Source organism: Aethalodelphis obliquidens, unplaced genomic scaffold (assembly GCF_003676395.1).
Source record: "Aethalodelphis obliquidens isolate GAN/ISIS:26980383/991018 unplaced genomic scaffold, ASM367639v1 scaffold18, whole genome shotgun sequence".
Lineage (NCBI taxonomy): Eukaryota > Metazoa > Chordata > Mammalia > Artiodactyla > Delphinidae > Aethalodelphis > Aethalodelphis obliquidens.
In genome coordinates, this window is record NW_020837962.1 from 662611 (window position 1) to 684017 (window position 21407).

At 49.3% G+C, this 21407-nt stretch overlaps 1 protein-coding gene and 1 non-coding gene across 5 annotated transcripts in view; one reads left to right on the forward strand and one right to left on the reverse strand.

The window, feature by feature from the left end:
• The window catches only part of ABCC1 (ATP binding cassette subfamily C member 1 (ABCC1 blood group)), a 133474-nt gene that overhangs the window by 61940 nt on the left and 50127 nt on the right, over positions 1-21407 (reverse strand). For all 4 annotated transcript variants that reach the window (XR_003435062.1, XM_027117284.1, XM_027117282.1 and 1 more), the window contains 5 exons: positions 15788-15849; positions 13648-13779; positions 4033-4263; positions 3182-3359; positions 1771-1932 (listed from right to left, as the gene is read on the reverse strand). Coding sequence is in view for 3 of the 4 variants with exons in the window: in XM_027117284.1 (XP_026973085.1) it covers positions 1771-1932; positions 3182-3359; positions 4033-4263; positions 13648-13779; positions 15788-15849 (765 nt within the window). In the remaining variant the exon portion in view is untranslated. The remainder of the gene's footprint in view (positions 1-1770; positions 1933-3181; positions 3360-4032; positions 4264-13647; positions 13780-15787; positions 15850-21407) is intronic.
• LOC113626654 (small nucleolar RNA SNORA24) lies at positions 6665-6795 on the forward strand. Its single transcript, XR_003435209.1, has one exon. It is a non-coding gene; the product is annotated as a small nucleolar RNA SNORA24 (small nucleolar RNA).

Here is a 21407-nt window from a genome sequence, read left to right on the forward strand (position 1 = left end):
ATATGCTGCCACCGCTTGTTTCTGTGACGGGTCTCTGCCCAGTGAAGATTAATCCACCTCTAAGCATGAAGGTGATTTCTACCAACAATCGAAAGCATTGGGAATCAATTCTGAGAGCAAATCATAGTAACTAAAAGATACCAAGCACGTCGCTGTACCATGTACTGTTCAGGGAACACTACCTGTGCTAATTCATTCAATTATTCCAACATCACTATGATGAGGTTCCCTTATTATTACCAGTCTACAGATGAGAACACCAAGGCTTAGAGACGTTAAGTAATAAGGTCTGGAAGAGGCAGGATCTGAACCCAGGCAGCCTGATTTCAGAGCCACGCTGTCCCCCATTATCTTATGTCATGTTCTTGATTGTCAAATAGAGAAACCCTGGTTTTGGTCTAAAGCAGCGGTTCCCAACCAGGGAGGACTATTCCCCCAGGGGACATGTGGCAACATCTGGAGACTGTCACAAGTGGTGGTGGGAGTGTGGGGGAGGGGAGGTGGGGTGTTATTGGGATCTAATGGAGAGAGGCCAGGGATGCGGCTAAACATCCTACAATGCACAGGACAGTCCTCAACAAGGAAGAATTATCCGGCCCCAGATATCAGTAACACATTCAGCAACTCTCATCTAAAAAAAAGCAATTTTGTAGTGGATCACAAATCAACCGTGAAGGCAATTCTAAAAGAAGTGTTCTATAGCAGCACTTTCTGGGGAAGCAGATGCCCCAAGACATCTGCTAGATGGAAGAAGTCCATGTAACTGAGAGGGAAAAAGAATCAGTGGAAGTTGCATTTGTCACAGCCTTGAAGTTTGGGTGGGATTCCATCAGTAGGGAGGAAACAGGAAAGGGAATTCCTGGTGGAAGGAAAGACACGTGCAAAGCCCCAAGAGTAGAACAGAATAAGGCACATATTAGGCTATAAGCATCTTTGCTTGTCATCTTTATATTTTGGGAACTGCCCTTCCCCGTGTGGAAGGGCTGTCAATCACACCTCCACCCCTTCCACAATGAGAGAGAGCATGTGACCCAGGGTGGCCCATCAGAGAACTCTGCCTATTTCACAGTGATTGGCTCAGGGATGTGAATAGGACTGTGCCGAGCCAATCAGAGTGCCCCCTGGGACCCGGCTGAGACAAAGAGGAATGCAAAAAGGAATCTCCTTTCTCTGGCACCACTATCTGTGAAGATGATATAAGCCCAACACTATGGAGGCCATTTGAAGAAATCCCACTGAGAATGAAGTCAACTCAGAGAAACACAGGCTAAGAAATGATAAGAGTATGAGACTGAATTCTTACAGCACTGCTTGAACTCCTGGATCCACCCCTACCTGAAGCCAGCCCCTGGACTTTTCAGTTACATGCACCCATAAAATTCCCTTTATTTGCTTATATTACTCTAAGATGCATTTCTATCCCCTGCAACCAAGAGACTCTTAACCAGCATAACCTGGGACTTGTGAATAAATGAGTTTGGTTAGCATTTGGGATGATACAGAGGGAGAAATACAATGTGTATGTTATAGGGTTGTTAACTACATACACTGTCAAGAAGAGACAAATGCATATGAATACCATGCCACCCTAGAGAACATAACCCAACAACTGAAGAAAGGAATAAAATATCCAGGAACTGGCTGACAGGCCAGAAAATAAAATGTGAATGATGGCAAGAAATGCCAGTGAGCTACAGAGGTTCTTATCACTGACACCCACTCACTCGCCCCCAATGCCCACGCGCCACGGGAATGACATCAAACACACACCAGCCACAGGAGGTAGAGGGCAAGGATGACTTGCAGAGGAGCTGACCAGATCATGTTAATGTACGTGGCCAGGTCCATGAACCTCTGGGCATCCACAGACATGAGGTTGACGATCTCCCCGACGGTGGACGATTTTCTGGCTGAATTGGTGATCACCAGGGCCTGGAGACAAAGGAGAGGGAAAGAGGGTGAGTGCGACAGGCGACAGCCCAGCGCCCTCCCTCCGGGCCCACGTGGAGGAAGGAGACAGCTCAACAGTCGAGAGGCCACTGCTCTCTTCTCCTCTCCTGGTGGCTTATCTGCCTTCCCAGCCCATGTGTCTCATCACAAAGTCCACTCTCTTATCGACAGCACTCACTGCCTCCTCATCCTGAGCTCTTCAGTATGGAAGGGACCTCAGAGGTCGCCTAAACCAGGGCTTCACACACTTGAGTGTGTACGCACCCCCAGGGAGTTTGTTATCGTAGGACTGGAATAGGGACTCTGCATTTCTAACAAGCCCCCAGGAGATGCTGACGCTGCTGGTCCCCAGGTCACCCTGAAGGACCAAGGTCTCAGCCAGGGTTTCTCATCCTTGGCATTACTGACATTTGAGCCTAATTCTCTGAGGGCCCGTCCTGTGCCTTTTAGGATGTTCGGCAGCATCCGGGGCCTCCACCCACTAGATGCCCCCACCCCCAGCTATGACAATCAAAAATGTCTCCACACATTGCCAAACATCCCCTGGAGGGACACACATTCATCCTGGCTCTCCACGGTTTCACGCTGTCACCTGGGGAGTTTTAGAAATACTGATGCCTGGGTCCCACCCTCGGAGATCATGACTTAGTTGGTTGGGGTGTACCCTGGTCGTTGGAAGTTTCTGAGGCTCTCCGGGTGAGTCTAACTTGCAGGCAGGGCTGAGAGCCCACGATCAAGTCCATCCTTCCTGACTACCTGCTGAACAGTCTCTTCTTAACCCACGTGGCCCAGAGGCTAAGAAGTGAAGGGACCGAGGAGGTAATCCAGGTCCTGTAAGGCTGTCCATGCCCAGATACCTGCTGAGTATCTGTCACCCAAGGAACATACCATCTGCTCAGTTCAGATGGAGGGTTAGAACACGCTCACACACAGACTGTTGGCAGCACAGCACGGATTCAAACCTGGATCTCCCCAAATCAAGTGCCATCTAAGAAATTCAATTACCCGCAGCTGACCCCAGGGCCCCGGACATGCTGACCCCAGGGCCCCGGACACGCCGCAGGCTCGCCCTCGGGATCAGCTTTGCTAAGCCCTCAGGCCTGACGGTCACTCCCTGCCGCCCGCGGCCGCTCAGGCCACCGTCATGCCACTGCTCCAGAAGCTGGGCCTGAGAGGCGACCCGGCCAAGCCCCCAGGGGTTCCGCGGCGGCAGCGGGAGCCGCGGGCCCACCTTCCGGTACACAGCCCCGATGACGGCAGTCTTGATCCGCATGCCGCTGACGAAGCAGATGTGGAAGTACTGGTGCAGCACGAGGGTCTGCAGGCAGGCGCTGACGAACAGCAGCGCCGTGTAGAAGTAGCCCTGCCAGTCTGGGGCCTTCCTGTCGTTCACGAAGCTGATGAGCAACCTGTGGGGCAGCAGGGACAGAGCCCCACGTCAAAGACCGCGAAATGCGTGCGCGTGGGGCCAAGTCCTCTGGCTTCCGCGGGTGACCTTCTCCTGAGCCAGGCAAGGCAGGCACTCTCAACGCCAGTGTTATGGACGGGAAGCCCAACCCACGTGGCGATGCCCATGCCGGGGTGGGGGTGGGGGGTAGTAATCACGGCAGGGCGCGCAGCCCCGGGCTTCTCGCATTGATTGCTCTGCCTCATCATCCAAAAGTGACCAAGTAGAGAGCACAAGGGGCGGAGGGAGGGAAAGAGAACGAACATGTGGCACCAAAGAGACAGACAGGAGCAGGGAGGGAGGGAGGTGAACAGAGATGACGTCCTTTCAGGGTTGAGGCTGCAGCTTTCATGCAATCTGACATTTCCCTGCTTTTGGTTTCCCGAGATAATCCTCTATCTTCCCCCTTTTGGCTTCAGGGGAGCCTGGTAAGGTTTCTGTTACTTGCAACCAACGTGGCCTTAATTAAGATGGTTGTATTAAAGCAAAGCATCAGGCAAAGCAGGTAAGGAGGTAGAGGCCTGGCCCCGTGCCCTCGGGAGCAGGCCACGTGACCCTAAGGGAGGGTGAAGGGTGTCGCAAGTGGAAGGTCAAGGACGTGAAGAGCTGCCCGGCTGAGAGGGGAGAGGCCTTACTTTAAGATCTCTGGGCCGGTAAACATCATCAGGTCGTGCACAGCCTTGAACAAGAAGCTCATGAGGAAGTAGGGCCCAAAGGTCTTGTATAACACCTTGAACAGGGACGGGTTCCAATCCTTCTGGGGGGACTTGATGATCAAAGCCTCGGCCTCCTCGTTCACATCCACCTTGGAACTCCCTTTCGGCTTGGCGGGATCCTTGGAGGAGTACACGATCTTCACCGGCTGTCTGGAACATGAGGAGCAAGGAGCAGTTGTGGGGTCTGCCAGACACTCAGCCCACCGGCCAGGAGAGGGTAGGAGAAGGCCCCCCCAACAGGGAGGCCTAGCCAAAGAAAACCAGTCGCTGCAGAGAAGCAGCTTAGCACGGTGACTCTGACCACAGACTCAGGATCCTGGCCAGCTGTGTGACTTTAGGCAAGTGCCTTACCTCTCTAGGCCTTAGTTTCCTCATCTGTACAATGGGGAAATAGTAGGACCTACCTCACCTATACATGACTTAATATAGCTAAAAGGCAGAGAAAAGTGCCAACCCCAAAATGACCTACAGATTCAGTGCAACCTCTATCAGAATCCCAGCTGGCTCTTTATAGAAATGGAGAAGCTAATCTTAAAATTCATATGGAAACTCAAGGGATCCAAAAGAGCCAAAACAATCTTGAAAAAGAAAAGCAAAGTTGGAGGATTCACATTTCCCGACTTCAGAACTTACTCTGCAACAACCATAATCAAGACAGGCATGAGGCTGAGCATATACAGAGATCAATGCGACAGAATTAAAAATCCAGAAATAAATCTGATTGATTTTGACGAGGTTGTCAAGGCCGTTCAATGGGAAAAGAATAGTTTTTTCAACAAATGGTGTTGGGAAACTAGATAGCTGCAGGCAAAAGAGTGAGTTGGACCCTTACTTCACACCATATACAAAAATGAACTCGAAATGGAGGAAAGACCTAACATAGAGCTAAAACTATAAAATTCTTGGAAGGCAACAGAGGGGGCAAAACTTTAGGACCTTGGATTTAGCAATGGATTCTTAAATACGACCCCAAAAGCACAAGCAACAAAAGAAAAAATAAACTGAACTTCATCAAAAACTTTTGTGCTTCAAAAGACACCACCAACAAAGTGAAAAGACAACCCACAAAATGGGAGGAAATATTTGCAAATCAAAACTCTGATAAGGGACCTGTAACTAGAGCAAATAAAGAACTCTTACAAATCAATAAGAAAAAGACAACCCAACCATAAAAGGCGCAAAGAAGACATGCGAACGGGGTAAGCACATGTAATGTCGCTTAACATCTTAAGTCATCAGGGAAATGCAAATCAACACCAGGATGAGATACTGCTTCATACCCGCTAGGATGGTTATCATCAAAAAGTCAGATAACAACAAGGTCTGCAAGGATGTTGAGAAATCGGAACCCTCATACATGCCCCTGTGAAGTCCCCTCCCACTTGTAACAGGATATTGCAGAAATGATGGAGAGAGAGTGTCATTCCCAAGATTAGGTTGCAGAAAACACTGTGGCTTCTTTCTTGCCCTCTCATGGATCATTCACTCTGGGCAAAGCCAACTGCTGGGTCAAGAGGACACTCCACCAGCCTCCTGGAGAAGCCCCCATGGTGAGACCTTGCCAACAGCCAGCACAGTCTTACCAACCATGTGCAATGTGGAAGCAGGTCCACGGCCCCAGTCAAGGCTTCAGAGGACTGCAGCCATGACAGACCCTGAGCCAGAACTACCCAGCTAGACCCATCCCAGACCCCCGACCCAGAGACCCTGTGTGACATAGTAAATGTTCATTCTTATTTAAAGCTGCTACGTTTGGGGGTGACCTGTTATGTAGCAACACATACAGCTTCCCTCTCCCAAAATGCAGTCAAAGCAACCTCCTCAAAAGGCCAAACGTGGGCTCCATCCCTGAAATGTGCACCCAAGCTTCATCCCCATCGTCCACCCGACACAATCGTCCACTGCATGAGCTCACTGAACATCGTTTAATCACAGGGGATTCTTGCCTCTCCCATCTAAGCCACATCTGACCATCTGGACCAACTGAAACGCCCTCCTGGAGACCACAGCCTCCCAACCTGCCTTGGAGGAGACGCCCTCCTCCGTCCCCACTCCAAACCGTGGGCACTGGTCTGGGCTCTGTCAAGTCGGTATCCTTCCCCTCGATGCTCCTCACCCCAGGAAAGGACCAGAAACATGGGAATCATCCCTGAACCCTTCTCCTCCACGCTCCCAGCTCTAGTCAGGCACGTGTTGTGTCCATCCCACTCCCAGGATGTGTGCAGTCATCCATCCACGCTTTCCATCGCCACAGCCTCTGACCCATGCAAGTGACCATCACCAGGGCCTCCTCCCCACTCCCCCCATTTCCTTCCACTCTCGGTCCCTAACAACCAAGTCCCTGCACGGCAGCCGGTGGGATCCTCCTAAAGTGCATCACCCCAACCTCAGCGCCACTGCTGGCCTCCCACTGCATCCAGAATACAATCTAAAGTCTGGGTGAAGGTGTAGAATTTCCTACGGCTGCTGCAACAAATTAACACAAACTCAGTGGCTTGAAACAACACAAATTTAACATCTCATAGTTGTGGAGGTCAGAAATCTAAGGTGGCTCCATGTATCTTTGGGACCTGTCAGCTGTGGAAGTCTCCCTTCCTAGCCATGGAAGAGCACATTCTTGTTTATTGGAAAAGCTGTCACTATTTAACTGGTATCAGATTCTGACTGGCACAAGTAACATTCTTCACTTCAAAAACCTGGAGAGTACTGGGTTATTGGGCAAACATCTAACTACTGTTCAAATGTTTCTAGGAAGCTGAACTAATTGTTCTAATGGATGATGGAAAATATAACAAAATATCAAGATATCTAAAGCAATATGGACGAAGTCTTATTTAGCATCCTGTAGTACACTGCCAACTGTCATTTTATTTTTTTTATTTATTTATTTATTTATTTTGCGGTATGCAGGCCTCCCACCACTGCGGCCTCTCCCGTTGCGGAGCACAGGCTCCAGACGCGCAGGCTCAGCGGTCACGGCTCACAGGCCCAGCCGCTCCGCGGCACGTGGGATCCTCCTGGACCGGGGCACGAACCCGCGTCCCCTGCATCGGCAGGTGGACTCTCAACCACTGCGCCACCAGGGGAGCCCCACCAACTGTCATTTTAAATCTCAAGTACGGTATTTAAATGGAGAATAAAGGAGTGCTTCCTTGCTATATAAATAAAATGCTTGATTTGTACAGATTAAAAGAAAAAAGAAATCTAAGGTGGGCCTGCAGGCTCCATGGGAGAATCTGTTTTCTCCTTTTCCAGCTTCTAGAAGATGCTTACAGGGACTTCCCTGGTAGCGCAATGGTTAAGAATCCGCCTGCCAATGCATGGGACATGGGTTCAGTCCCTGGTCCGGGAAGATCTCACATGCCACGGAGCAACTAAGCCCGTGCACCACAACTACTGAGCCTGTGCTCTAGAGCCCGTGAGCCACAACTACTGAGCCCGCACACCACAACTACTGAGCCCATGTGCTGCAACTACTGAGCCCGCATGCTACAACTACTTAAGCCTGTGCGTCTAGAGCCCATGCTCCACAACAAGAGAATCCACCACAACGAGAAACCCGTGCACTGCAACAAAGAGTAGCCCCCCCTCACCAAAACTAGAGAAAGCCCGCGCAGCAACAAAGACCCAACGCAGCCAAAAAAAAAAAAAAAAAAACCAGCCCACACATCTGGGCACGTGGCCCCTGCCTCCACCTTCCAAGCCAGCCGCTCAGCATCTTCTCTCTCTCACCTCCTCCTTATAAGGACCCTTGTGATTATGACATCAGGCCCACCCCAATAACCCAGAATAGTCTCCCATCTCAAAATCCTGAACTGAATCCCATCTGCAAAGTCCCTTTGCCATGTAACATATTCACAGGTTCTGGGGATCAGGATGTGGCCATCTTTTTTTTGGGGGGGGTCATTCCACCAACCACAGAGGATTATTTCTATTTTTCGTGTTGTCAGTGTCACTGCGTAAACTCTTTCCCTGCTCACTTTACTGACTTCCCCTGAAGCTGGGATTCTGGCGGGGATTTTTAGCATGATTTCATTCAGCACACACATGCCCTCTTGGAAAGGAGGACAAGAAGGCAGGACCGGGGGGCAGGGAGTGGCTGAGTTGTTCCCCACTCCGCATTCATTTTCTGCACCACGTCCTAAGCTGGGCCCTGGCCCTGGGCCTGCCTGGGCTGCCACTGACCCAGGCTGTTTTCTGTGGCCAGGAGATGGGCGGCCAAAGGGCCAGGGAGAAGGTCTCAGGAGGGCAGAGAGGAGGAAGGCTCAGGCCTGGGGGGAAGGGGTCTAGAGAAGTGGAAGGGACCAGCTACGGCCGAGTCAGGAGAGAAAAAATACCCAGTGAACAAGAGCCCTCCAAGGGAAGCTGGCGCTCCTGGAGGGTGAGGAAGAAAGCAGGGCACCTGAATGGTCTGGCTGGGAAAGAAAGGAAAGTTGGAGAGGGAAGGTCTGAGTCAGAAGAAAACTGCTCAGGACAGGGGAACAGGAAGGGGTGGGGAAGCTGGAGGCTGGGAAGAAAAAGGAACTTGCTCACCCAGGGGATTTCGATATGGGCAAAGGTGCCCATTGCTCTCTCCTCCATGAATGCCCTGCTCTGGGCCGGGCCCGGGGGAGAGCCCCACCATCGAGCAGCCCCGTGAGAGAAACAGATCAGCCATGTGAGGGGGGCTATCATGGGGGCTTCCTGGAGAGGGCAACATCAAAGCTGAGACCTGCATGATGAGGGATCGAGTCCACTTGGGGAGGGAAAGGGTGCTCTAGGCAGGGGAAACAGGATGAGCAAGGCCTGGAATGAAGGGATTTTGAAAAGAGGTGAGGCAGCCCTTCCAAGAACCCCAAGTAACCAGGGCAGGGCTGAGAGAGCAGACTGGGAGGTGCGTGAACCAACCAAAGGGCCATGAGGAGCTACTGCAGGCTTTGTTTGTCATTTGTTAAACAAATAAGATCTCTAATGTTGAGGCAAAGGCAAAAACCTCAAACTTATAAAGATCACAGCTCAATTAAAACTAAAATTTCTGGATGTACTCTGAGCACTGTCTTTGATCCATGATACCCCGTATAATACGGAAGGGCAGATTTGACCTACAATTGCAGAGAATGGACTTTACACCCTTAACGCACATTTTCATTCTCCTCAGAGCTCACAATATACGGGATAACAGTTTTGGAAACCACAGATGGGCATGGCAGTCACCTCCCCGCTCCCACCCCTCCAGTCCCGCAAGGAAAGTATAGCCCTGGCAGGATTTTGACTGTGTTGGGCACAAATACAAACGACTCAAGATCATTCTTTCCCTTTTTGTTGTTGTCGTAGAGTGCTTTTTGTTTCTCAAAAACAGGCTGTCAAAAAAAAAAAAAAAAAAAAAACAGGCTGTCAAGGGGGTTTCTCACCCTCTGATGTCACAATGACTGGGCCAGAAACCAGACCCTCTTTGAGTACAGGACCATCCCAAAGAACAAGACCCTACCAGGCATCCATGTAGGTGAAGAGCCTACTAAAATCACCTAAGTCTATGGGGGGTTTTGTTTGTTTATTTGTTTGTTTTTTGCCACCACCGACGAGAGCTTGTGGGATCTTAGTTCCCCCACCAGGGATCGAACCCGCACCCCCTGCAGTGGAAGCACAGAGTCTTAACAACTGAACTTAACAACTAACAACTGGAAGTCCCCAAATCACCTAAATCTACACTCTTAACTCCAGCTTTGGCATAAATCCATACACAGAGTGTTTTTTTTTTTTTTTGCAAGTTTAAATATACCTCGATTTTTTTCAGAAATGCAGTCAGTGTGCAAATTAAGTTCTGTTCAGAAATTTGCCAAGCATGAATCACCACTTTGCAAAACCCTGTCCGTGAGGGTGATGATGGTTCTGATCTCCACAACCGCAAGACTGGGTCGGTCAGGATTTGCTGCTGCCACAGAGAAGGCTCCACTTACGAGCACTCAGCGATTCTTCATTCTCTATTCTAGCATGTGCCTGAGCGTTTACGCACAGACATACGTGGATGACGTTTTATTACAAATCCCTTGCCTTTTAGTTCTCTGTTAAAGTTGAGCAAGAACACTTTGTTGATTTTTAAAGTAAGATACATGAGTGGGTTATTTTTATATATTTCATTAAAGTACATTTAAGAAGGTGTTAACAATATCTTTATTACTCAAGGGGGTAATGGGTCTGAAAGGCTGGGAACCATAGCTTAACACCTGTATTTTGGAGCATTTTGTTTTCTTTGTTTTTGTTTGTTATTTGCTGCTTGCACTCCTTTATGAAATAGACACAATTAAGTAAAATGGTCGCCCTTCCTTTAAACACTACTGCTTTTTTATATATTGCTTTATTGGAGTATAACTGAGGTAAAATCAAGTTCACACATTTGAAGTGTACAATGTGATGAGTTCTGACATATTTACACACCTGTCAGACCATCAGGGAAACCAAGATAATGAACAGGCCCATCACTCCCAAAGAGCTCTCCTCTCTGAAATTTCTCCTCCCATCTCACTACCTCCCCCTACCTCAGGCAACCACTGATCTGATTTCCATCTGATTCCATTTTCTGGAATTGTATATAAATGGAATCACCTAGTATGTACTGTTGCCTGGCTTCGTTCACTCAGCGTAATTATTTAAAGATTTTCATGTGGCTGAGTGTACCAATAGTTCATTCTGTTGTTTTGCTCAGAAGTGTTCCCTTGCATGGATACACTGTGATTTGCACATCTATTCACTTGTTAATGGTTGTCTGGGTTACTTCCAGCTTTGGCCATCACACATAAAGCTGCTATGAACATCCCTGTACAAGTTTATGAACATATGTCTTCAGTTCTCTTGGGTGTACACCTAGGAGTAGAATGGTTGGGTGGTATCATAACTATTTAACTTTTAAAAGAAACTGCCCAGGTCTTTTCCAGAGCCGCCAAACCATTTTATAGTCATTCCAGCAGGAACCACAGTCCAAAATGGCCTTAACCTATGCGAGGCCATAAGTCGAGAAATTTCTACTCCATTTTGTTAAACTCAAAATCATCTAATGAAAACCAGTGAGGCACTGGATTTTAAAACCCAAAGGTCAGGGGAGCAGGGGAAGCAGCTCAGACCTGACTCCTGAGAGGAGCCACTCAGGGGTGAGGAGAAGAACTGGGGGCGGGGTGGGGGGGAGGTTGAGACCCAAGGCCAAGAAGCCAAGGCAGCCCTGCCCAGGCCGCAGTCACCTGCTCCCCGGGAGCCCTGGGAGCACAGGGCTCTCCCCTCCCCACCCATGCCCACAGGGGTCACAGGGCCGGATGTGGCTCACGCCGCCTCTGGGAACAGAGCCACTGACCCATCTGCCCCTACTCTCGCCCCACAAACCACCTTCCCCAGCACAGCCTAACTGGTTGATACAAAACAGAACTCCGGGCATGCCGCTGCCCTGTGTAAAACCCAGCGGTCTTCTCACCGCATTTGGGATCAACCCCTAAGCCAGTACCATAGCCTATGAGATTCCTGCAAACACTTCTACTTTATCTCCTCCTGTTCTCCCCACCTCTCACTCCACTCAAGCCATATGGGGCCCCTTGCTGCTCCATAAGAATGCCACACTCACCTCTACCTCAGGACCTTTGCACTAGCTGTTCCCGTGAAACGGAAAGCCCTTTCCCCACATTTGCAGGCGGCTTACTCCCTCCTTTGACACGAATCTCTGTTCAGAGAGGCCATCCCTGACCACCAAACCTGCATCACCTCCCACAGTCACTCTCACCCTCATTTCCCTATTTAACTTCATCATCACACTAAGGCTCTTCAAAGTTTCTCAACAGTGTGTGTTTGACTCCCAACTCCCTGTGTCCCACACGGAATGTAAGTAGCACCAAACAAGGAGCCTGTCTATCTTGTTCCACTCTCTGAACCCCCAGGGCCTAAACTGCACTCAGCATATCAGCAGTAATCAACTGCATCTGCTGAACGAACCAACGAAGGGCCAGGCCCATGATGAAGCTTTATGCTGTACGGCCAGTCCTCTTCCCACGAAGCCTCACTGCCAGCCCCTCCTACAACATCTGCAGCAACCGGCTCACTGGGTGAGCCCCACGGGACAGCACGGTGGGCATCCCCTGCCACCCAACGTGGGAAGGAGATGGAGCCAAGCAGTCAGCGAGGCTCGGGTAACTCAAGCTGAGGACGCAGCCTTCTCATCAGGAAGGAGGCTGCAGGCCAGGCCGGAGGAAACCAGAGACCCCACTTCTGCCTGAGAACCTCCAACTGGGTCACAGACATGGGACCCTGCCAGAGCCGTGTGTGCACAGAGCACCGGCCATCTCCTCACAACGCCCAACCACAGAGGCTCAAGCTCAATCCACCTCCCAAGGGACAACTTCTCCTCCGTCCGTGGCCACCCCGAACGGGCCACGGCACAGCCTCTCAAGCCCTCTGCTGATGTCCTGGTGGCCAGCACAGATGTCCCACATTCCCATCCACAGCCTCGGCCTGAGTGAAGACCTGGAACTGCTGCAGTGGGTGAGGAATCAGACCTAGAGCCTGGGCCTCTCTCCTGGGAGGCCAGCTGCTCTGCAGGGCCACACACCAGGCTGGGCTCTCGTCAGCCAGCTCTCCGAGGTGGACAACAGGCCCAACCCCGTAACAAAAACAGAAGTAATGACACCGTCCCCTGCCACCAAATCCCTCGTGATTCCTCTTCCGGCTCCTCTGGACGCAGGACGCGTCTTATGTCAACATCAGGTCCTGGTTTAATCGGCAGCCGTTTCTCTTTCTCACTGGTGCATAAAATAATGATGCATCACACAACTGATGACGTCCTAGATTTGATGAAATAAGGTATGTGCTGGGGAGGCCCTGGCCTGATTCCCCAAATAACCCGATGACAGAGGTCGGGGTTGGCATGCAGCTCTCGTCGGCGAGAGTCTGAAATCCTGGACACTGAGAGTGAACCCTGATGTAAACCACAGATTCGGGGTGACAATGCTGCGTCAATGTGGGCTCACGGGTTGTCACTAATGTGCCCCTCTGATGGGGGATGCTGACAGCGGGGGAGGGGTGCACCTTCTGCTCAGAACTGCTGTGAACCTAAAACTGCTCCAAAAAATAAAGGCTGTTGGAAAAAAAAAAAACCAGTACAGCCCAAATCACTGTCAAATGGGGGTTCTTAGGCTGAACACCTCAAGAAGTAGTTGACGTGGCGTGTTGAACCAAAACATTTAAAACAGCAAGAACATTCAGGATGCCAGATGCTCGGAGAGAAGCAGGGAAAATGAGACTGACTCGGGAAGGGAAGCGTCACACAGCCAGGTACACGCGCGCCAAGGTCACGGCAAACAAAATGGTTCTCCCACTTGACATCTTTCTCTCTTCTTTCCTACCCAAATTGTCTTAGCTACACGTCAGACTCTACCCCATTCTGCAGATGAGCAAACCATGGCTCGGAGGAGAGAAGCAGCCCTCCCAGGGCCATGAAGCTAGCAAGAGGTGGGAGGATGGAGCTATGGGGTCGCCCCAGTGAGTGCCCAGCTTCCCCGGGGCAGGATGCTTGGCACTTACTTTCTGGACTTTGCACATTCCTTCTTCCAGTTCTTTACCAAAACGGGCACAACTTGTTCTGACGTGTCCTCCTTATTCAGGGACCAGAGGTCAGTGCTCTCCAGGGGTTGGCGGTAGCCCTGGACCATCATCCTGTGGCCGAAACACAAGGCGCGAGGCGATGAGAGTCAGAAGGAAGAGGACGACGACGACCCTCCCTGCCACCACGGCCATGCGACCGAAGGCGGCCGCAACTCAGGAATATCTCAATAAGCAATAATGGACATGTGGGCACATTAAATCATTATTGCTAATTTTACTGTTAGGTCACCCAGGAAAAATAGCCTCATTTTTAGAGATACATACAGAATATTTAGGAGGAATAGCAGGATGGCTCTAATTTACTTAAAAAAAATTTTTTTAAGGCGAATATGACAAAGCATTAACCATCGTTAAATCAGGTGATGAGTTTATTGAGGTTTATTAAACTAGTCTTTCCGGTTTGAATACTTTCATGATAAAAAGCAAACCTAATATTTTAACTTGTTATTTTGAAACATTTCAAACTCAGAGAAAAATCACAGGAATCTTACAAAGAATTCCTGTCTACCCTTCACCTAGTTCACGACTGTTAACATTTTAAGTGTGCTGTATCTGCCTCTGTCTCTAGATACATACATATGCAAACACATACAGGCAGAGCTCAGAGATGCTGTGGGTTCGGTCCCAGACCACCGTGATAAAGTGAATATTGCAATAAAGCAGGTCACAGGAATTTTTTGGTTTCCCATATTAAAGTTATGTTTACACTATCCTATAATCTATTAAATGTGCAATAGCATTATGTCTAAAAAAAACAACAGAGCTTAACTTAAAAATACTTTATTGCTAAAAAATGCTAAGCATCATCTGCACCCTCAGCGAATCCTAGTAATAACATCAAAGGTCATGGATCACAGATCACCATAATAAATATAATAATAATGAAAAAGTTTGAAGGATTGTGAGAATTACCAAAATGTGACACAGAGACACAAAGTGAGTGAATGCTGTTCCCAAAATGGCGCCAACAGACTCGCTTGATGCAGGGTTGCCACCAACCTTCAATTTGTAAAAGACACAGTGTCTGCGAAGCGTAATAAAATGAAGTATTTCAGGGCTTCCCTGGTGGCGCAGTGGTTGAGAGTCCGCCTGCCGATGCAGGGGACATGGGTTTGTGCCCCGGTCCGGGAAGATCCCACATGCCACAGAGCGGCTGGGCCCGTGAGCCATGGCCGCTAAGCCTGCGCGTCCGGAGCCTGTGCTCAGCAGTGGGAGAGGCCACAGCAGTGAGAGGCCCGCGTACCGCAAAAAAAAAAAAAAAAAAAATGAAGTATTTCTTTTTTCTGAACCATTTCATAGTAGGTTGCAGACTCTACACATCTTTACCCCTAAATATTAGTGTGCATCCCCCTAAGAGAAAGGACGTGCTCTGATATAACCAGAGTACAATGACCAAAATCAGAAATACGAGCCTGGCTGGCGTGACCTACAGTCCATATTCAAATTACACTGTCCTAGCGCTGTTCTTTAACAGCAACTGAAAAATAGTTAAGTAAGACAAATATTAAATGGAAAAAAAAACCCCACAATGTTTGTAAAAAGTTTATAAAGACAAGGAAAAATGCTTGGGGGTTGGGGGAAGGATTTTAATAATCCCCAGTAGGATGCTGACAATGTAAAGAAAAAACTGTGCAAATAAAAGGAGGGCGAGAAGGGGGTGTATTGAGCTGTGGACGGCGGCTGCCTCTGGTGCTCTGTTGCTATTGGTCCACACTCTTAGCCACTTTTCCTACGGTGCACGGGCATTATTTTTCTCATGGGGGGAAACAATGCCAACAACAATAATTACACCTAATGCAGAAAAACAGCCAAATTCAAAGCTGAGCCAAGAGCGTGCAGCTTCTTGCCCAGGCCAAGCCGTCCACAGAGGTGCAAGCTGTTTAGGTTTATGCATTTATCACATGAACGTGGGGTCAGGGTGAGTGTCTCTGAGACCCCGGCCCAGGGGAGGCACACTCAGGACACAGCCCCATCGGAAAGGGCAAGGGAGGAAGAGCAGGGGCCCTAGTGGCACACTCATGGCCCAGCAGCCGCCCGAGGTTTGGGGACCAGGACTTACCCTGTGATCCACCAGAAGGTGATCCTGGAAAGGAAGGAGGCGCTGGATTCTGGGCAAGGATTCTAGTGGAAAGAAAGCACAAGGGTGGGGAGCAAAGGGGAAATGAATGGTTAAACTTCTCATCTACGCCAGCTCTAGGCAGGGAGCAGCCAGCTGACTGCTCTTCCTCCCAGTGGACCAGCGGCCACTCTCACGCCACTGATTTTCACCCTGAAAGGGCTTCCCTCCTGAGCACCAGTGGCCTGGAAAGAAACACCTGGCAGCTCCTCCAGTTTCACCCGGTAACTGCTTCCTGAGTGTCTGCTATGTGTAAAAATGGTACAATGCGTCCCATACCTGCCTTATCTTATATCCCCACAGCAACCCAACAAACACGGCCCTACTGTTGTCCCTGCTTTAGTTCATTCATTTGTCCATTCAACAAATACTTATTGAGCATCTACAATGTGCCAGGCACTCAACGATGTACTAGCATGATCTCATATCCTCACAGAACCGTAAGTGTGGTACTACTAGTATTCCTATTTCTTTCATTCATTCATTCACTCATTCAACAAATATTTTCTGAGCACCTACTATGTGCCTGCCACCTGTACACAAATCTGGACAAACAGACATAACCCTAAACCAGGGCAATAACACCACCTGCTAACACTCTCTGCTAGCTAGCTCTGTTTTAAATGTTTTACACAAATTAACTCATTTAATCTTCGTAACCACACTATGAAGTAGGTAAAAGCATCATCCTCATTTTGTAGTTAAAGAAACGGAGGCGCAGAGAGATGAAAAGACTTGCCCGGGGTGCCAACAGCTAGAAGCAGCGGAGATAGAATGTGAGCCCCAAACAGTCAGGGTCCAGAGAGAGACATTAATCAAACGATCACGTGAACAAGTACAAAACCGCAACTGTGACAAGGATCATACCCCGAAGGCAAGTCAATATTACCAGTGAGATCACTGGTATCTCACTGGGCTGATCTAATTGACAGAGGTCACGAAAGGCGCCCCTGAGGAAGATGGTCAAGCTGGGGAAGGAACTCTACCATTTTTGTAACTTTTTGCGAGTCAAGTTATTTCAAAATAAAATGTTATTAAAATTTTTTAATTCCTTATCTTTCAGAGATACATATTGAAATGTTTACATGCGATGCAGGGTAAATAGTCCATGGCGGTCATTATACCATGCTGTCCACATTTGTACACATTTGAAAGTTTCCATCATGAAAATCTTCCCCAGTGAGTCAAACAAGAAGCCTGGGCTGAGAACCACCAGGTTTCACTCTGGGGGCCATGAGGCATGGGGAGGTTCTGGTCCTACCAGCCCGGGAATCATCTGGGGAGCTTTGTAAACACAGGTGCTGAGAGTCCCAGCCCAGACCAACTAGATCACTCTCTCTGGGGCTGGGGCCCTGGCATCAGTATGTCTTTAATCAGATGCAGCTGGCCCACAGACCTATATTCTAAACAAACCTAAAGCCAGATGGCCCTGGGTTCAAATCCCAGCTATGCCATTTTCTAGCTGAATGACTTTGGGCAAGTCCTTTCACCCCAAAGTCTCAGTTTTCGCATCTGGGAATTGGAAGCGGTCAGTCCCACTGCTCAGCCTACCTCATGGGACTGCAAGGAGGGACAAGTGGAATGAGGTCCATGGGACCTCATTTTTCCAACCTAAGGCCGCAGCATTATTCCTGGAGCAGGTGGTGGTATTTGCTTTGTAGGCTGGCTTTTCTTCCGGAAGTGGGTGGGTTGTCACGGAATCGCAAATACACTTCAACTACAGCCCAGTTCCCTAAGGTGCTGGCAGAGAAGGGGATGGGGGCGGGATACAGCTGGCAATGACTCATTTATTTCTTAAGCAAATAATGAGGGAGGATCTGCTTATATGCCAGGAGGTGGCTAAATACATCCAAGACTGAGCTACGCAGGAGAGACAGTGAGGTCCCAGCCCCGTACTGCCTCTCGCCTCGGAAGAGAGGGACAGTAAGCAAACCAAGATGCAAATAAATATACAACTATACACGGTGAGAGCTGTGACAACAACAACAAAACAGGGTCCCGGCAGGGGTGGGAGCCAGGCTGGGGGGCGTCCATGCGTGAAGCAACATGAAGCAAGGTGGTTAGAGGGAGGTTTGAATCCCAGCCCTGCCACTTACTAACTGAGGGGCCTGGGCCAAGTTACTTGGTGATGATGAGATTAAATGAGATAAAACCTGTGAAGTACTTAGGCGACAGTTCCTGGTGCAGAGTAAAAGCTCAAGCAATGACATCAGCAGTATTAACATGAATACTAACGGTAAACACAGTAACAAGTCCGCCATTTCCTGCAGACCGTGACACACCAAGAACTGTACCAGACGCTTCACATCAGGGCTGGCAAAGTCAGGCCCACAGTCCGGCCACTTGCAAAATAGTTTTATTTGGACACGGCGATGCCCATTCATTTCCGTACTGTCCACATCTGCTTTTGAGCTACAGTGGCAGAGCTGAGTACTTGCGACCGAGACCATGTGCTCTACGAAGACTAAAATATCTACTATCTGCCTCTTTACAGAAAAAGTTGGCTGCCCCCTGCTTACATCAGACCTCACGACACCAAAGATGGCGATTCTTAAGGGGAGGAACTAGAACTCAAACGCGGGCCTTCTGCCTCCAAATCCAGCCTTCTTTCAGTCTTGGCATCAACACAGAGTCAGCCCTGCACAAAGAAGCCCAGCCAAGGGGGCGAGTGGGGGCTGAAGTGCAGCTGGTCCTGGGCCTGGGGGCGGCAGGACTGCATTGGCTGAAAGGACGCAGGGCCTTTCTCAAACTCATCCACCCAGAGCGGGCCAGATGCCTTTTTCTAACCTGCACAGAGGCCTGGTGCAAACTGTCAGGGTGTCAGGCTTATACACACAGGGGCCTCACAAATCCTGGCATTGTTTCAAAATCAGGCAAGCCCAGCTGTGGGTCAAGAACAAAGCAACCTAGACTTATCATGATCATTTTGTAAATGTATAGAAATGGCAGATCACTATGCCTACAGCATTGTAGGCCAATTATACTTCGATTAAAAAAAAAAAAGGGACATGTAAACACAGAATTCAAACAGGTCTGCAGTGAACAATATTTACAATTGTTATAATGATGCAAACACTAATTACTGATGTAATTTAAAGTATGATAAAATTGGGGGGAGAGGATGAGGAAGGAGAGGTGGAGTTATTCAATCTTCATCTCAACATTTATAAAGTTAAAAACTGCTCTTTTGGGCATTCCCTGGAGGTCCAGTGGTTAGGACTCCACACTTTCACTGCTGAGGGCCAGGGTTCAATCCCTGGTCGGGGAACTGAGATCTCAAAAGCCACGCAGCACAACCAAAAAAAAAAAAAAAAAAAAACTGCTTTTTTCTTTTCCTTTTATTCGAGAAAACAGATGTTATTAACTAAACCAACTGTGGTAATCGTTTCACAATATATGTAAATGAAACCATCAATGCTGTTATACCTTAAACTTAATCAGTGATGTATGTCGATTATTTCTCAATAAAACTGAAGGAAAAGAACAAAGCAACCTGTCAGCTACATAACTGAAGGTGAATTCATTCCCTTTGTACCCAATTGTACCCAAATGGAGTCCTACCCCTAAGACCATAAGAAATGACGGCCCAGCGGGGAGAAACTAATCCTCACTCCGGCTAGTAAAAATCCCAGCCCCTGCGAGAAAATGCACCCTCCAGATGCAGTAAGGCTGGATCAGCAACGTGAACACTTCAGCTTCTACTGTGCACAATCCAGGAGCCTCCTTAAGCTCGGCTCCCCACCGCTCCTCCCTCCTCTGGACCCAGATCCAGATGTTCAGATAATCAGAAGTCACATTGGGCAGACACCGGCTCCTGTCACCAGCACAGATAAAAAATTACATCAGTTTGGGAGCTGGTTTCTGGAAGTCCCTATCTGACATGAGAGGCCTCATGTGATAACAGACAATTAGAGTTCCGAAGTAGTCAAGAACTGATAATTAAAGAAAGAAGGAAAGGGACTTCCCTGGTGGCACAGGGGTTAAGAATCCACCTGCCAATGCAGGGGACACGGGTTCGAGCCCGGGTCTAAGAAGATCCCACATGCTGTGGAGCAACTAAGCCCACACGTCACAACTGCTGAGCCTGTGCTCTAGAGCCCTCGAGCCACCACTACTGAGCCCACGTGCCGCAACTACTGAAGCCCGCGCGCCTTAGAGCCCGTGCTCCACAACAGGCGAAGCCACTGCAATCAGAAGCCCTCTACGAAGAGTAGCCTCAGCTCGCCGCAACTAGAGAGAGCCCATGCACAGCAATGAAGACTCAATGCAGCCAAAAATAAATTAATAAAATAAGAAAGAAGGAAAAAAAAAAAAGGAGGCCGCTGGATAAGGATCCAGGCAGCGTTCCATTCAACCAAAACCAAGCAGAACTTCTCGAGGTGGAAAAGACAGGGCTGCTGGCTGGGGGCTTCCCGGCCTCTAAGACTGAAATGGAGTAACTCCTGTCCCAGGAGGAAGGAGGATTGTTAACTGATCCCCCATTTGGTTAGAAACAAGAATAATTCAGGGCTTCCCTGGTGGCGCAGTGGTTGAGAGTCCGCCTGCTGATGCAGGGGACACGGGTTCGTGCCCCGGTCCAGGAAGATCCCACATGCCGCAGAGCGGCTGGGCCCATGAGCCATGGCCGCTGAGCCTGCGCGTCCGGAGCCTGTGCTCTGCAACGGGAGAGGCCACAACAGTGAGAGGCCCGTGTACCGGGGGAAAAAAAAAAAAAAAAAAAAGAAACAAGAATAATTCAGACAGGCCCTGGCTGAAGGCGGAGGAAGAGGAGCAGGGAGGTTCATGCAGAGAGCTGCATTCTTTGGCATCTCTACCTGGTGCAGGTAATTTGGCCTGAAACTATGAGGTTTAAACTAATTTGGTACACAGCCCCCCAGGCACTGGTTCTCTGAGAACTGGTCACCCGTGACCACAAGGCACTCTGAGGACCTTTGTCTGGGCCCTCAGCATTCTGGTCTTTCTGTCAGAAACTCTCTGGGTCCTCACCCACCTTTTCTGGTTTTGATTCTACTTTTAGTTCAGTTTTCTGCCAGTTACTCCAGCAGTAAGGGACGCGTAAGCAGCACTGTAGCTCAGACCAGGGGTTCTGAAACCTGGCCCCATCACCAGCATCCACGGTGCCTGGCAGTTTGTTAAAAACAGAAAGGCTTAGGCCCCACCCAAACCGACTGACTCAGAAGCTCTGGGGGTGGGACCCAGCAATGATCTGTGTTTTAACAAGCCCTCCAGGTGATGCTGATGCAGGCTCTGATGTGAAGGGCTCACCTGGTGGAAGGGCTCCCAGTCCAGCCCTGTCAACTCAGGCGACACTACACCACCCTGAACCTCGGTGTCCTCATCTATAAAATGGGAGGAGACTCACAGTTCCGCCTCAAAGTTGGGTTGCCGTGAGAATTAAATAAGTTAATTTTATTTATTAACACAAGGCTGCTATCGTTATTATTGGCTGGAACCACCTAAACGTCGGACAATAAGAAATCTGTTGGTACAGCATGTTACACTAGTGTCCTTTGTTGGCCCTGCCGCTTCTCAGCTGTGTAAAGCTCCTCCGGGCGCAGGACCA